The sequence below is a fragment of the Homarus americanus genome, unplaced genomic scaffold (assembly GCF_018991925.1).
Source record: "Homarus americanus isolate GMGI-L3 unplaced genomic scaffold, GMGI_Hamer_2.0 scaffold50281, whole genome shotgun sequence".
Classification (NCBI taxonomy): domain Eukaryota; kingdom Metazoa; phylum Arthropoda; class Malacostraca; order Decapoda; family Nephropidae; genus Homarus; species Homarus americanus.
Window position 1 is genome coordinate 1,225,531 of NW_024742338.1, and position 18,246 is coordinate 1,243,776.

Consider the following 18,246-nt stretch of genomic DNA (forward strand, 5'->3'; position numbering starts at 1 on the left):
TTGTGGCCTCCTTACAGGAGTTTTCTTCAGTGATCTCAAAGATTTTCAAACTTTTCTTTCAAATAATAATCAGTACTATCACTTTCTTTATATATATTTTCTATTTTTAGATCTGTCATTCTTCTTACATGTTTTCTGTATCTTATGTGGCCTATTCCTTTACTTTTGTGTGTACACCTTTAGGATTTAAGAAGACCTGGTAAATTCAACATATTGGTTTGGTTTTCATATCTGTGTGGTTAGTGAACATAACATAGTATCATGTGTTTTATGGGGCTATACAAGCTGTTGATGGGTGATACAGGGTTAAATAAAACTATAGGTAGGTATGTAGTCCTTGGATTACTTCAGGGAGTTTCAACCCTGCCTCGCCACTGTTCCCACCATGTGGGTTGGTGTTAGAAAGGGCATCTGACCATTAAAATCTGCTTCAACATACCTGATGGTAATCAGGTCACCGGAACTGTACCCATCTCCTGGTGTCTACTGGTTTTTCTGGACAGGCATCTTGGGTTTGCAGTGATTAGCATGGGGAAGTGTAGAGCATCCTATTCTGGTTTTACCCAACAGCTGCCATCAAGTAATACAGATAACCCACACAAGCATGGGAAATAGCAATAAAATGTTGACAGTGATGATGTATATATGAAATATATCTTGGGCAGTGTTGTGGATGGGGAATGCCTCAGCAGATCATGTTAGTTACAGCAGTAAAAGAGACTTTGTGGGGGGAGTCAGTGTTACTTTTTAATTTTGCTACCTTCTGTTGTAACAGGGAAGAACTTGCAAGAGTTAAAAAAAAATAAGAGGTATGAGTAAATTGTAAGGATTATCTGAGCAGGTACACTCAAGGCAAAGAAGGAGAAGAAATTTATCACATAAAGATTAGCTTTCCGAGCTTATTTCCCTAAGGTTAACTACCCTAATGCTAACCTAACCTAATCCCAGTAGCATTAGGGTGTACAATGATGTGCTGAAATAAGCTGGGGGCTAATAATCATGAGATCCAGAAAATTACAGGGAAATGGAAAGAAGTTCAGGGAAGCAGAATAGAAGAGATTGGAAACTGAGTAGATTAGAAATTTTGAGAGAACATGGTTAGAACTGGGTAAAGGCCTAGGTGAATGGTTTGGGGTTGAATTTAAGGTAATTTAAAATTGAAGTTACTGTAGAGTAAAAGAGGTATTAATGATGTTCCTCTGGGTGTTTGATGTCATCAAGGAGAACTGTAGTTAGAGAAATGTCAGGAAGGAGGATTATATACAGATTTGTACAAAGACGAGGATTTCTGAACATATCTCGGTACTTTTTCTCATGTTGGATAGTGGTAGACTGTGTGTTGATTATCAATAGTTAGATACAAGAAGCTTTGAAGGGTTGTTTAGTGTTTGATAATGTGTAGCAGACCACCAGGTGATTGTTTAAGAAACACTGTACAGTATAGGTAAGGTAGATCAACTCTTGAGTATTGTTCCCTTTGGTTGCTGAGGCCAGTGTGCCATCAACATAATTCTTCCTTTTCATCCACAGTAGTGCTTCCATAATAAGCTGGTGCCAGCCAATTTACTCTTGGAAGTGTTTTTATATGTGTATCAGGTTAACTTACCCTCATATTTTTGTATCATAATTGTAGTTTACCCTATTTGTTGGAAAGTCTTTCATAGTGTGTTGTGTGAGAGATAAACCTGTGTATGTAAGTCTTTGGTAAGAAGTCTTTAAGTGTCATTGTCAAGTTTCTCAGTTTCTCACAGTAGAATTTGTTAAAATAAACCATAGCTTATGTTATGGTAATGTTTGTTAGAAGTGATCTAAAATATTCATGTTTTCAATATAATTTGTAAATCATGAATTTTGCTGTACCATCACTGCAAATGCAGTATGGACTTGTTGATTTGCTCTTGCCCATCTGTTCATTCTGTCAACCACACAGAATATTGTAATTCGTTATGCATATACAGTACATACCACTTCATGATACAGTAAATCATGCCCAGTCTATAATTTGCTAGCCTGAGGCATTATTCAGCTGAGCTTGGAATTATGTGTTCACTGACCAGGTGATAACATAGATTTGTCTCTTCCTTTTTCCTTTACAGTATTTCAAGAGATATTTATAAACACTTTTAAAGTTTCTGGAACAAGCTGTTTAAAATATATGAATATCCTAAGTGAAAGATTAATTTGACTGACTTCTTCATGGGAATATCAAACACAGGATTGTCAACTCTATACTATAACCATTTCTACTTCTTCATGCTGTTGAACCATTCCTCAGTAACAGTAAAAGTCCACATACAGTTCAAAAGTGAGTGAAAGGTACAAGAAAAAATAGAGGATAGAGTTAGAAATAGAAATATGGAAGTTACCATATTATTAGGAGTGATGCTAATGGGTAAGTGATGGAGAATATGGAGAGTACCAACGTGGAGATGGGTGTGGAGAGAGTGGAGAAAAATTATATAGCCCTTTAGGATAAAATTAGGTACAATTTTAATAACGGTTGTAATTGTAGTACACATCAAAGGCTAATTGGAATAGTAGAGTGTGTTAATGAGATATGAAATGAACACCTATGATTGTGGTTGATTTTCAAAGTTAGTGTGTTTAGAGCTAAGTCATGTGTGGCTTTGGATGGTACAGAGGAAGAGACTGGATGGTATGGTCATTTAATTGGTACCTATATTATATTGGGAGGATGTTTCATGATTATTAATGGATTTGCAAGTATTGTTAGCACTGGAAAATTTAACTTGTGATAAATTTTATGATGTTTGTTGCATATGTGTGGATGCTCATGTGTGTATACTAACATCTGTGCACTTGTGTATGTGTGTAGGTATATGTGTATAGGGGTGTGTGTGTGTGTGCATTTTTAGTGGATGAATGAACATTTATGAGCTTTTGAACATGCATAAGTTATGCATGCTTGTGTGCATGCTTTTTAATATCACTTGCATTTAGGAGAATCCAGCTTATTCCTGATGTTTCCACTACTAACCCACTGGTGGGCTGGTATCTCCACAGACCCAGTGTTGCCACCCCTGGTCAGGCCTACAACCCATCAAACTGCAGCCTTCTCTCCAGCCCCATGCTCAGGTTATTCATTAGTCTGTGGTCACCCTACCCACACTCACCCTCATGTACCCATGTGCCAACAAGCACCAAACACTGTGCCACATTTGACTTCATGCCTTACCCATTGCACCAACATATCCGGTCACCTTGTTCTCAGACCGAAACATTATGTTAGCAGTAGTTCACATCCTGTAGGTACTGTAGCACCTGTTGTAAATCATGTTAGTCCTGTAGTGGTAGTTTACCCACCCAATCACTAGCACTTAAATGTTACCAACACTGTAGACGGTTGTGTTATTGTAGTGGTAGTTGAACAGGCACCTTACTGTCAACTGTTGACTACTACTTGTTTATGTCTGGTCCCCCTCTGCACTTGGTAAAATTTGCTCTGTAAATTTTTATCCGAGTTTGGAGTTACTACTTCTTATAAGTCCTCACAACAATTAACGTAGCATTCAAAGTATTTTAATAAATTAGAAGAGAAATATAGTCATTGAACTTTTAATATTAAAAAATTCCTTAAGTGTAATATTCTTAGGTAATATTTGTTCTAATAATTAGTATTTTGATTTGTAACCTAATGTTCACTGTAAAGTGGCTCAAGTAGTGCACACACCAAGCCTTCAAGTTGAGAGCCATGAGGCTATGACATTGGTGGCTGAGAACTAACTTGATGACCAGTTTATTTCCCTGTTGCAACCATTACCCTTAAAATACAGAGATTAGAGACAGAATTCAGCATTTACAGCAGGAGGTGTGCAGAGTTGTGGTGTCACACAAGCATATCCAGTCCACACTGTGCCATTCAGTTGTCAGGAATGACCATATTGGATTCCACTTGTAATTCCCATTAAATTTCTGGCCACCCTTCACCTGTTTGCCAGCATCATCTCCAGTTTTTGGAGCCACAGACCCATCATTCCTTGTAGTATCTGGAACCATGCACTCTTGGATAGTAGAACTGCCATAAAGCTTTTGTCTTTATGTGTTTCAGAGTTTGAATGATGCCACTCATTCCCAGGTGCCAAGTTAGTTTTTGGACATATTGGAACCCTAAGGAGATTTAACAGCTGGCTAACACTAGATTGGGTCATTCATTTAAGAAATCAGATTATAATTCTGCTCTCCCATGAAGTTTGAGCTGCCCCCTCTTAATACAATGTCTGTTATTCCACTGTGGGTTTATTCCTAAGCTTTTTATCCCAGGTAACCCACACCTGGAGGGGATCATTGGGGCACATCCCCTATTTACTGTAATTACTCCTATTGCATCATAACAAGGCATTTACTTGTGGCTTTCTTGCATGCATATTACTGTACTATCATCAGTCATTCAACAGGGGACCTAATCATTGGCCAAGACTTTCATCAGTAGGTACCTCCATGAGAAAGAGCCACCAGTGGACTGCTTAGTGCTAAGGAGTTTGTAGGTCAGTATCCTTGTGAACTTATACTTTTCTTGGTAGATGGGTGTATTCCCCTTTTCGATTTGTACCACATTAGCAATTGGAATATTAATAGTACCACCTATTTTCTGGCTAGCTTCAGTTACATGAGTTCCCTGTAAATCCTATTTATAAAGAAGCCCACAGCTAGGCAGCCTTGATACCTTCTATTCTCCCATTGGGTCATGAAATTTTGGCCAGAACTAAATTATGGAGCATATGGAATCCAAAGGCAATATCTGAAAACTGAATAGCTCAGCTTGGTAGATATCTGGCTTTAAATGGCTAGTTTTGCTTCTACTCAGCCCCCTTCTTATGGGTGATGGATGAACTCATCTTCAGGTTGGTTCCCAGTCACCCATGTCACAACCTGAATGATTAGCATATGCATTACACGAGCCACCTAGTTCATAGGATATTAGGATCAATTTACTATTTATAATTAAAGAAATTAGGTTGCTTATATCAGTACTGTATACACATTTTGATGAAAAGTAGAAGTAGGGATGGATGAAAACATAAGAGAAAGGCAACTAGAGGAGAAGAATAAATGAGATAAAGATATAAATGGGAATATGACAGTGGTTGAAGGATGGTATGTAGATTAAGAAATACTGTATGATGAATAACCAAGTTATGTGTGAATGTGAGAGGCCTACCTGCTACCTCTTCTGTGTCTGTGTCAAAGTTTGTTTAGCAGACAAAGACGAGCCTATCGGGAAACTATTATTAATACATGTAGTATTTTTTAAGTCTCTACCATTTTTAGTGGAAGGGGCATAGAATCTTTTCCCTCTCTGTCCATCTTAATTCTTTTCTTTCTAATAATTTAAGAGGCCATACAGATCATTAGTAAATTTGGTGTACAACTTTATGTCATTGATGTCTAGTTTGAAAATACTGTATGGATTTTCCCTACATAGTTACCAAACAGTTATGGTCCCTGTTTGACTTTATAACTTTGGTGAGGACAGACAGCATCCTCAGTAATTTACTAGTTTAATGTAAATCTTTGTTGATTCTCACCCTGACAACTGGTTCTCTTTAATTGTACAGTAGTTAGTACCGTATCATTCATGTGATCATTCTTCATCACATATACAGTTTCATTGTTTTTTATCTTCCATCTACTACTACCAAAAACTTGACTTGGCTTTGATGCATGACACACCCCCAAGCTTCAGTCCCAGCTAAGTACTGTGTACCTTCAATGTGCTGTGCTTGTACAGAATATTATGACAGTAGTATAAAGCCTTCATAATGATTTAAGAGTTTTAGAAGAATTTCATTTAATTACTGTCACAAATACACTTCATATTATAATTTAGAGAAACTATTAAGAATTTACACTTTAGTTTAATTGGTAAAAGAAGGTGTGTACAGAAAACTGGAGTAAAGTGAAACATTTGCTGTCATGAATATACACTTGTTTATACGGTAAATGATGTACTGTACAATGTAGGGGCACCATGACTCTAGTATAGTAACCTTCTGGACTCGGCCAATAAGATGAGTTTGAGCTTGTAGCCAAATGGATTTAGTGAAATGTTTATGTCTTTTAATATACAGAACTGGTCACTCTGTTATGAAGAAGCCTTAAACTAGTTAATGCTTCTCATTTGGGACACACCAACTTAAAGATCTATGGATGAGGTCAAGTAAAGACTCACACAAGACTGTACTCCAGTTTTCTCCATCATTGGTATAATATTATACCTTGAAAGAAATGCCAATGATTTTTTCTTCTCAACTAGTCTATGTTTTACAGGTCATCAACTTCTTGTAAAATGCTTCATTTACATTTCAGAAGAATCTGGGTACTTAATTTGTCTATTAAGACATATTAGAGATTTACAAATATGAAATTTATATGAAAGTAGCATCTATGTAATTACTGCATTTATCAAATATCTGGGGTTGGGTGTGTCAGCAGATACAAAGATGAGTGATGAATTAAACTGCAAAGTAGGGGAAGAGAAGAAGGTCATGGATTGATTAAGAAATATTTGTAGAGAGAGAACTGGATCAGGGGAAGTAAAGACAGGGATGTACAGTACTGGGGAATAGTTGAGCCGGTATAGATGTGTGATTTGGACTCTGGATACAAGAAGAATGAGCAAATTATAAGTGAGAGGAATGACATACAGAACTTGAGAGTAAATATAGACAAAATAGGATACATAGACGAAATTACAGAATTAAGGACACTTGGAAGTGAAAGAATTATTGGGTAGAAATGGGAATTTGGCCTTAGCTGGTATGAACATGTTGACAGAGTGGGAAAGTAAAGATTGGTAAAAAGAAAAAAGAATTGTTCAGAGATACAGTAGATTATAATGGTGAGAAGGAAAGACCAAGGAGATGAGGGATGAGAGGGAAAGATCAAGAAGGAAATGGAGGGATGAGAGGGAAAAACAAAGGAGATGGAGGGATGAGAGGAAAACACCAAGAAGGAGGTGAAGAGATGAGAAGAATAATGTACTAGAAGTAAGGATGATGGGCAGGCAGGAAGAAGTAACATTTATGAATAAATGGAGAGTAAATGATTGAGTGACGCTTAAAAAATATTATGCTGCTGCTGTGAAGTGATGGAGGAACAAAATTTGAGGTCTTGTTATGAAATGGGCATACCATAGCTAGACAGAAACAGGAATAAAAATGAATAAATGACAATTAATGATGGGAGAATGTGTGTATTTGCTCATGTTTTTTACCACTTTGCATTAAAGAAAACAAAGTTGCTTAAAAAAAGATGTATTCTTTGTACACTTATTAAAATTCCCCTTAAAATGTACAATACAGGCATATAGGTAAATAAAATAGCTGTTTATATATACTGTACAGTATTTACAGCTCAAAACAGATACTGTACAACAATTTGAGCTTCACAACCTAAATCTGTTGAAGAAGATAGTTTATATGTAACACTTATATACTGTACCTGGGTTAATCTTTGTCCTTGTTATTACAGAATTTCACAGTACAGTAGTTTGCACAAATACCTGTTAATACTGCATTTAGATGATATTTTTAAGACTGATGAAAACTTGTTCTCACGCTGCAGGTAAAGTCTTCAGATTGGTTAGTTAGAGAGAAATTTATTTGATGAGGACAAACTATTAACTTACCCTGAAAGGCATGGTCAATATTTCATCATGTTCTATACTCACTGGTGTACACTGGCAGGATACACCACACACGCTCTCACAGGTATATGTTGGTAATGATATGAAAAAATAAAATGCAAATACCCTGTATGGCAGTCACTTTAGAATAATCATGTCTTTAGGGGAACAGAAACATTCTCTGTTTTCATGAAGATGTTGGTTTATGAGAGCTCCCGGGACATTAGTTTTTTTTTTCCGGTACGTACAACTTGATGGGTTTTGTGCAGCCACTGTGATTTATTTGCTTTAATGAACAATATCTGATTTAGAAAAGATAATTGTATATCACATACTTCCCATCATATGTCATCACTCATACCTTACTTGGACATACAGTAAGTACAGTGTTAGTGGAGTAACAACTTAGACACCACAGCTGAAAATTCGGATCAGGTTATTTTCATACATACCACATCTTTTCGTTTACATCAGTCAGGAGAATAATTATACTATGATGTAGAGGAGTTCATACAATTTGTTGGTACTATAGGTAATGGCAAACAATTTGGTTTTCATTTAAGAGGTCAGTGGCTCAGGTGATAGGGTTCAAGGTTGGTTGGGTGTTATTCTTGTGTGGTATGTGCTGAGTTGGCCACCAGTCACATTAATATCCAGGGCTAAGCTTACAGAATGTGGGAAACAGCACAAAGAATGTTAGATTAAATATCTTACCGTATTTTCATGGGGATGATTTCTGAAGTCTACAAAGGATGCCCATAAAGAATTATATTATAGAAATGTATTAATGACCTACCCTGAAATTATAACAAATTCAACCAACATATAAGGAAAATGTGTCATAATGTTGAATTACAGTATTTCACTCTTTTCTGAATATAAATTATATATATATATATATATATATATATATATATATATATATATATATATATATATATATATATATATATATATATATTATATATATATATATATATATATTTTTTTTTTTTTTTTTTTTTTTAATTTCTAAGTTGATATGTTAAGTACAAAAGGGCAAATAATGTAGATAAGAATAAATTTTTAACTGTAATAATTATAGATGGAAATTCTACCCCACTTTTGAATTGGGAAAAGATTTGCACAATAAAGATGACTAGTATTTATGAGCATTAGTGATTTACCACATTCATATAAGAGTAATAGTGACAACTGATTCACTTGGGTGAAGGCTACACCAACAGGTAAAGAATTTCAGACTTAGAGGTGTGGAGGTGTTCAGTGCCGGAGATGTTCTATTTAGGTTCAGATTCAATAATCTCAAATCAGAAGTATAATGACAAGTGGAGAGTCAGGTATAAACTACAGGTTCTGTAATTCTCTCGTACATGTGGCTCTTCGTAAGTGACTGTGATGAAAAGGTCTCGGAGACTTACATAGATAGAGTGATAGATAGTGCAAAGCTGGCGTCTGTGCATCTTGTAATAGTTATCCGTACTTGCATGTCAAGTTAGTTATAGCAAATGTTGAGTTACCTTGGAAGCATTGCTAATATGGCGGAAAGGAATTGGCTTTCTCACTCTGAATGTTTATTATTATTATTTTTTTCATACTGCAGTCTCTCTGGTTATCCAAACAGTTTGTACCTACTTTCCAGCTACTGCCTAAAGCTGTCGTCTCACCCCCCTTTGTTCTGTCATACTATGCCAAAAATTTTGATATATTTTATTTATATTTTCATTTTGTCATAATTTGTATGTTTTGTACTTGTGTTTGCCTGTCATTCTGTGTGTGTGTGTGTGTGTGCATGTATTAGTGTCACTATTTTTTTGTTCTAATCCATTGAGGTATAATTTTAGAAATTTAGGCATAGATTATTAGTGTGGGTAATACCTCATTTTTTTATAGAAAAAGTAAGCATTTAAAGATAAATTAAAGAGGAGATAAATTCTATAGTGAGAATGTTTTGAACACACTTTACTTGTTTAAATAAACTTTAATTATTTCATGAACATACTTGCTTAACAACTTAGAGAATGTAATAACTGATGAGTGATACCATGATGTCCCAGAATTTTAACTCCTCTTTGGTTCATCTAACTTAGCATCTACATGTAGTGAAACAGTGCGGTCCTGTACATTAGACACATCGGACACAGTCATCTATGGAAGTAGGACTTTGATGGGGAAGCAATTGTTCCTTGTTGGGTGTAAAAGTTTTTTCTTGAGTCACATTCACAGTTCACTAATATTTGATGGTGATGGTTTATGGTATTAATCTCCAACTCCAGATGACTACCTCTCCACCTTGCTGTTGTGTGAACTGCTTCTTCTTAGTTAATTTATTATACCTTCCTGCTTCTACTTTCTGCCTGTTGTATATTTACTAATACAATATTCTTTTATGTTTGACAAATTTTCCATTTATTCTGCCATGGTTTGTTAATAGTTGCCTCAATTAGAGGATACCCTTACCTACAGTATATACAGAAGTGTTTTGCTAATGTTTTGAATATTGATGGATCCTTAGGATGAAGGTGACAAATTGTTTAGAGAAGTTTTTGCATGAATTACAATGCTTCAAAAACAAGATATTCCTTTTTTGTTATATTCAGATAATACTAATAGATGAGCAACTAGAATTATCTGAAGATTTTTGTGGCTAAGCAAAACTTGTGTGCTTGCTTACCTGCTGATTTTAATTCCTTAATTTTAATATCTAGTGAACCATGCATCTGCAAATGCTTTTATGTTCAAGTTATTCTTTTTTAAGTTGCACTGACGGTGTTGTATGTCAGGATGCACCATGGTCATAATATAAGGTTGGGGTGTTACATTGATTTACCATACTGAACATGCCTTTTGTGGGGACTCCAGAGGTGCAGGTGGTGAGTCCTCTCACTCTACACCTTCCCCCCTCTCTTCCCACCACAGTAGTCAAGACTCCCTTCACAAGAGTGTCATCAATCAACCCAAGAAAAAGGGAATCAAGTCATCTATAGGACGTTTCTTCAGTAAAAAGGATAAGGTTTGTCAGAGTATCTTTTTGTATTTAGTAAAATATAGTGGTAGTGTTGGTGTGATGATTCATATTACCTGTGATGAAATATATTACAGTACTCTGTATTAGTATATATTAATATATTATAATATGGTTAAAATTATCTTGATAGCTTTTCTAGTATAATTGGAGGAAAAATAGATTTTACCATAAGAAATTTAACATGTAGGAAGTTATATACAGAGGAGAATATACAGTAATTGAATTTTCTCTATGCAGTATAAGATATTTCAGTATGTTAATAACACTATGTACTGTAGTTTCTTCCTAATTGAACAATATTATATAAAATTTTTATGCCGTTTCAATTATCCCTTGATTGAAAATTAGTGAGATGTCTTAATGTTGCTCCCCATCATTGTTTTCCATTCATTTCTATCAAATGTGTTTAGCCACTTATAACTTCACATAGACTCACTGGATTGATTGAACTTTTGTTGAGAAGGATCTTCATGATAAGAACTTCCATGAGATTATTGGACTTGTTGCCGACTGAGTTGTTTTGGAGTTCGTTCTATTTTTCAATCTCCGGGGGATGTACCATTTCTGTTGGGTTTCATATCTTATACTAATTGTCATGAAAAATTAGCAAATTGCCAGTTGACATAATATATCTGCTGTATGAGTATAGAGATTAATATTTTTGTAGCTCCTTCAGAGGATAATAGTACAGTATAATAATATTTCCTGATGAGGTCGAGAGGAGCAGAAGTACATTCAGGGTCTGTTGAAGCTCATCAGGCAAGATATAGTAGTTAGTCAATTGTGTTTAGTCATTTTCTAGCTTAAATCCGTTTTAAAATTATACTCGTATACTACGATATTTTATTTTGTACTACTGAAGCCTGCTGCTCCAAATTTAATCTCTTCAAAGTCAAAATTAAAAAGTTTCCTTGTTGTTTAGAAAATTATTTCTTCATTTTTATTGTGTGTTGTTCCAATCCAGCAAGGGAAAATGAAGGATGCCCTACAACATCCTGGCTCTGGCTTAAGCTCTTCAGGGATCTACAGCGATGGTGACATTGGTTCTTCAGACTCTTTATCCTTAGCTGGACTAGGACAGAAGTCAGAAATCGATAGACGTACCAAAAAGAAGTGAGTCCCGTAATGAGAAATATCTACCTTACTATTTTATCATGTACTTGATTCTGAATATACTATACCTTCCTAAAATATGAATCATATTGAGTTAAAGATAACAGATGTCAAATATGGAAATTATACAGAATGTTTGTTCATTACAGTATACTGGGTAGGTTTAGAATAAAAAGTACTCTATTTGTTAGGTTCTTGTATATGGACAGGAGTCATGTTTGGCCATTTTATTTTTTGTTTCAGTTTACCTGGGTATAGACATGAGCTATTGGCTGAGGCCATGAAAGCTGGAACTCCATTTGCGTTATGGAATGGTCCAACTATAGTGGCGTGGCTAGAGCTCTGGGTTGGCATGCCTGCTTGGTATGTGGCAGCTTGTCGAGCAAATGTCAAATCCGGAGCGATAATGTCTGCTTTGAGTGATGCAGAAATTCAACGTGAGATTGGTATCTCTAATCCATTACACCGCCTGAAATTGCGACTGGCCATCCAGGAAATGGTCTCCTTGACGTCTCCATCAGCACCCAAGACTTCCCGCACTACATTAGCCTTCGGCGATATGAACCACGAGTGGGTTGGTAATGAGTGGTTGCCAGCGTTAGGTCTCCCTCAGTACCGGACAACTTTCATGGAGTGTTTAGTGGATGCAAGAATGCTTGATCATCTCACCAAAAAAGATCTAAGAGGGCAACTGAAAATGGTTGACTCATTTCATAGGTGAGACTTTTTTCTTCATGTTATTGAATATAAAATTGAAAAATTTGTTTTGTTGGAATTAAAGCTCCCCTTTATTGGTATTAGTTGATAGATGGTATTTTAAAGAGAGATAGGCCCAGTAACTTGGGCACAGAGAAAGGCAAGACAAAAACACTTGTGAGGAAGACTTGGTTGAGCTTAGTCAACACAAAGTTTCTCTTGGGAGGGTTTGGTTGAACTTGTTGGAGAATTTTTATATCTACTGTAATTGTAAGTGTCATTTCTTGTGTTTGAGATCAATTAATTACCTATTATAATTTTATCAAAACACTTACTTATTTTGGGTAAAGTATATCTATTTATTTATCTCTCTCTCTCTCTCTCTCTCTCTCTCTCTCTCTCTCTCTCTATCTCTATATATGTATATATATATATATATATATATATATATATATATATATATATATATATATATATATATATATATATATATATATATATATATATATATATATATATATATATATATATATATATATTGCTGTTGATTCAATATAATAGTTGTATACACTCCAATGTAAATTTTGCCTCATCGTGTTAACTTTCCCACAGAACATCACTTCAATTTGGTATCACTGCGCTGAAGAAAGTCAATTATGACCGCGTGGCTCTAGAGGATCGGAGACGAGTGTGCGAAGAAGAGAATGTAGATGTTTTAGTATGGACCAATGATCGCGTTATAAAGTGGATTACTTTCATAGGTCTCAAGGTGAGTAAATAAAAGCCATGATATCATATTTACCTATTGTTTGTTTGTGTGTCTTGTATAGAGATGTTGTTATCTCTGTGTGAAGAAGATATAGCTTGTCCATTTCTTAAAGTTATGCAGATAAAGAAAAAACCTGTTGAAATATTGATCCGGGTATAAAATACAAAAAAAAGAGATACCGTAAGTAGTATTGTAAGTAATGCATTGCCATAATTTTATTGTACACTTCAAAAAATGGAATCAGATTGTGAAATATAATTGGATGGGAAAGAAAGTTCAAACTGCTCCAGTACTGTATTATAACAAGGTAGGAAGGGGTTAAGGAAATACTGTACAGTACTAGAAGTGAGGAGACGTACTTCCAGGAAATATCAGAGCTTGTGAGTGATAGGAAAACATGGCATCTGGTGGTGTATGGAGGATGTCTGTAAGAAGAATGTAAATAGGGAGGATGTCAAATATGGAGGATATCAAATATGGAGGATGTCAATATGGAAGAAATCAGCAAGAAGGATATCAATAGGGAGGTTGTCAAGCCGGGGAGAATGACTGAAAGTATTTTTGCTCCTGTATTCAGCCATTTTGTACTGTATGTCAGCATCTACAATATGTACAATTGACCTACGTATTCACCATTACTGTCAAGAGTTATGAGGCGTCTCCTGGTGTGAATCTGCGTCTCCCTGGGTATATAATTCAACATAGGCATACCAAAGGGGGGTTGGTGAGGCTGTCACCCCCTCCCCTTGAGCTAATGAATTGTTCCAAGTAAACTAATTTTAACAATAAGAAAAGAAAGAATAATAACAAGAATGAAATAAATAAAAATAATAGCATCACAAATTGAACAGTGTTGTGTGTGGATAAATGTGGACTGCAGGTAGGTACGTCGTATTGCAATTAAGGATCCTCACGATGGTTTAGGTGGAATGGTTTATATTGCCATAGTTGAGCAGGTTCCAAGACAAGGATGGGATAAAACACCTCACTTTTAACCAAGCATACACTGAACTCAACATTATGACAACACATAATTTTGAACATACCATTTAACAGAAACAAAATGGGAAAAATAAAGTCTTGAGTAGAAGTGCCAACAGCCACTCCCCAGCACATCCACGTCTCATTGGGTAGTCATCTGGCTCTTCAGTCGGCTCCTCCCGACTCGATTTTCCTCTCTGGCAGTCGTCAGGCCCATCCACCAGGCCATCAAAGACATGCACTTCTCCAGGACAGCCTTAACTACTCTGACCACTTTCTGGGGGACAGCAACATCACTCAAGTCTGGTAATATCTGCACCCCACCATGGGTTCCTCCACATGGTGTAGTCTCTCTGTGCCCTCAGTATATGAAGTGGTGACAGCAAGGCTCTTCTGCACAGCAGATAATCCGACTGTGTCTACCTCGGGTCCAGCTGCTCTGATCGGTCTGCACAGGACGAGTGGCTGTCTGCTTCTCCCTCACACTGCGTTGACCTCGTGAAAACGACTTTGTTGCTGCATTTGTGGCGAAACAGATTCGAATTAGGATTTGAGAACCTGACCTAAAACCCCAAGTACCGAATGGGACCCCAGTAGTTTTACCATGTTTTTCATTAATATGAAGAACGGTAATTTCATCATGAACTTGTTAAAAAGTATAAATTTTCTCGTATTTCAACCTTAACAAATTTCTGGGTATGCCACTGTAATTCAATGAGGTTTCTTTTGTTTTTCAGGAATATGCAAATAATCTCATAGAATCGGGAGTTCATGGTGCACTAGTAGCATTGGATGAGAGCTTTGACTACAACGCTTTGGCTCTTGCATTACAAATTCCTACACAAAACACTCAGGTGAGGCTTTATATATATTATATTACCGTATGTCAAAATATAAAAATATGACATTGTGAGGATAGTGAATAATATATGCTTGTGTGTATATATTTTATACACATGTATTTACTGTACACTCTCAACAAAAACTTCTTGAACACCTGGGCACGATGGATGTGAGAATGAGCAGAATGGGACTTGTCATCTAGGAATGGTTTCAGATTCTTCATTCATCTTTCATATATGCATAGTGCTTATAGAGTTGGAGTGTACAGTGTACATAATGGGTTGAATGATAATTACAGTACAGTACCTGTATAGGAATATTACAAAATAACTCAAGAAAAGATGAACATGTTAGAAGGCTCATAGTACAGTATTAGCAGTCCAGAAATACACTCATATGTGAACCATTATTATTTTGATTAATATATCTTGACTTTATGAGCATATAATGACTTAACCCTTGAATATGTTACCAAATTCTAAGTATGATGAATTAACCCATAAAGTAATATATCTTAACTTAATAAGTATAATGATCCTTGAGTACAGTGAATAACTTCCTTGATTATACATGTATTATGATATTGTATTTACCAGCAAGTCTTTGTACTTAAGGGATTAGAATTATATAAACATAGTTGGTTAGGATAGCATTAGGGTGTTTAATTATCAAGTTATAGAAGCTCGGGTGTCTAATCTTAAGATGATCTAATTCATTTGTGTGTGGTGTTTATTCCAGTCCCAAGACTCTCCTTCCTCAAAGGACATACTCTAAATGTAAAAGAAATACTACTACAGGAGGGTACTTAGCTGTCACTCGAAACCGAGTATGATGATCATCCAGCTTTGATATAATGATTTGAGTTATTAAGGATGTCACCTAGGTTGTTGAGTTCTGAGGTGACTAAAGAGGCCGATACGGGACTGGCAGGGTCGTTCACAGAAGTTGCATATGTGGAAGGCTACAACTAGTACGAGAGGGGCGGTGGCAATGTCTTTCCGGCGTTGGCGCTTGTGTGCCTCGTTATGCAGTCGGGCTAACTCAAAAGTATTGACACCCTCTTGTATGGTACTCCTCCAAGCATTACAGTGTGAAGTAATCGTCTCCCATGTGAGGGGGTCGATTTGGCACTTTTTCAGGTTTTCCTAAGACTATCCTTATCCCTCTTCAGTTGCCCGCCAGCATTACGTTTACTATTCGTTAGGTGACTGTAAAGTAGCTGCTTTGGCAGTCTACTGTAGTCCATGTGGATAACATGGCCAGTCTAGAATAGTTGTTCATGGATAATGGTATCCTCGATGCTTCTACAGTTGGTGTCAGCAAGAATACTGGCATCTGTTCTCTTGTCTTTCCAGCGAACTCGGAGGATGGAACGTAGACTATGTTGGTGAAAGTTTTCAAGTGCCTTGATGTGCCTCCTGTATGTGACCCGTATCTCGCTGCCATATAGCAGGGTGGGAAGGACCACTGCTCGATATACGTGTAACTTTGTAAATAATTTCAGCTCCCTACAGCTGAAGACACGATTTCGGAGTCTACCAAAGGCTTGAGATGCACATCCGATTTGATGCTGAATCTCTTCATCCATGTCCGTGGTGGTGGACAGGTGGGAGCCGAGATACCGAAAGCGGGTAACACTAGTGAGGGTAGTACCATTAAGCTGGATGGATGGTGGAGGTGTGGCTGAACCAGGGGCAGGCTGAAAGAGAATCCGAGTCTTACGTACATTCACCTCAAGGCCGAAGTGTGCATACACATCTGCACAGGTGTTCAGGATCTCCTGTAGGTCGCATTCAGTGTGAGCGACAAGGGTAAGGTCGTCTACAAAGTTCAGTAATGGAAGCTGCCAACACCTTTGTTCTTGCCTGAAATCGTCTTAAGTTGAAAAGACACCTTCATCCGGTACCGGATGTCCACCTCGCCGGCTAAATTTGCACTGGCACAAGTAAGGAAGGCAGCCAAGAAGATGGAAAAGAGAGTTGGTGCCAGTACACACCCTTGTTTAACCCCTGTTTGGATGGGGAAGAACTCAGATTGGGTGCCATTGTGCAGGACACTGCCGTTCATGCCATCGTGGAGTTGCCTGACAATGGCGATGAATTTTGGTGGGCAGCCAAAACTGCTGAGGGTCCACCAGAGGGTTTCCCTGTTGACTGAGTTGAAGGCCTTGGTTAGGTTGATGAAAGTCATGTACAGGTCAGACGCTGTTCTCTGCACTTTTCCTGTATCTGTCGGGCAGCCAAGATCATGTCAGTGGTGCCACGTGATGGTCTAAAGCCACATTGAGATTCTAGGAGGAAGTTTTCCACCTCAGGAAGAAGTCTGTTTAGAAGGACTCGGGCGATAATCTTGCCAGCTACGGACAGCAGCGAGATCCCACAGTAGTTGCCACAGTCTGACCGGTCTCCCTTGTTCTTATAAATATTGACGATGGAGGCATCTGTAAGAGCTTGGGGGATTTCCTCCTTTTCCCATATATTCTCCAGGAGAGAGTGGAGACAGCTGATAAGCAGAGGTCTTCCTGATTTATACACCTCGGCTGGGATTCCATCAGGCCCTGAGGCTTTGTTATTTTTCATCTGTTTGATGGCAGTAGTTACCTCATCCAATTATGGAGTTACCTTTGGATGAGCGGAGGGGGGGGGCTGCACCATGAGTGATTGGCCCATAAAATGTTTTGGTGGAATTAAAAAAAATTGCTTATCATGTGCTGATCTGCAAATTTTTGTGTTTCACATGCTTTATTTTGAAGCCAGTCAGTCTTCAGATTGTGAAGTTCCTGCTGGGCCACAGCTTTCTTCTTGCGGAAGGTATCAGCTTTGGTCCTAGACTATGGGTTGTTCTGCCAGTCAGTTAAAGCAGCACGTGTTGCTGAGTACATTGTTTGCCCGGTCATTTTCATCAAACCAGTCCTGGTGTATTCTTTCGATCTGGCCGAGGGTCTCTGCAGGTTTTTGTCACGACAGTGTTGAGAATATCCCATTCGGCACTGGTATTTGGGTTGCTCGTTGTCGGGTTGTTTATCAGCCCATGTTCGAGCTGCTCTCTGAAAGCATGTGCTGCCGCTGGATCCTCCAGACTCTTAGTGTTAAAACCTCTTCTAGAGGCTGTAGTAAAAGAAATACACTGTAATGTAAAGCATGTAGTGGTGGCAAAAAGGGATACATCTTGTGC

General features: G+C 37.3%; 1 protein-coding gene across 17 annotated transcripts in view; it reads left to right on the top strand.

The window, feature by feature from the left end:
• The window catches only part of LOC121876871 (liprin-alpha-4-like), a 126,069-nt gene that overhangs the window by 100,193 nt on the left and 7,630 nt on the right, over positions 1-18,246 (top strand). For 12 of the 17 annotated variants that reach the window (XM_042382389.1, XM_042382374.1, XM_042382381.1 and 9 more), the window contains 6 exons: positions 3,025-3,096; positions 10,562-10,655; positions 11,635-11,783; positions 12,027-12,500; positions 13,092-13,248; positions 14,967-15,083. In XM_042382389.1, coding sequence (XP_042238323.1) covers positions 3,025-3,096; positions 10,562-10,655; positions 11,635-11,783; positions 12,027-12,500; positions 13,092-13,248; positions 14,967-15,083 — 1,063 coding nt within the window. Of the gene's footprint in view, positions 1-3,024; positions 3,097-10,504; positions 10,656-11,634; positions 11,784-12,026; positions 12,501-13,091; positions 13,249-14,966; positions 15,084-18,246 lie in introns of all 17 variants that reach the window. The other 5 variants (XM_042382378.1, XM_042382386.1, XM_042382393.1 and 2 more) reach the window with 2 other exon arrangements.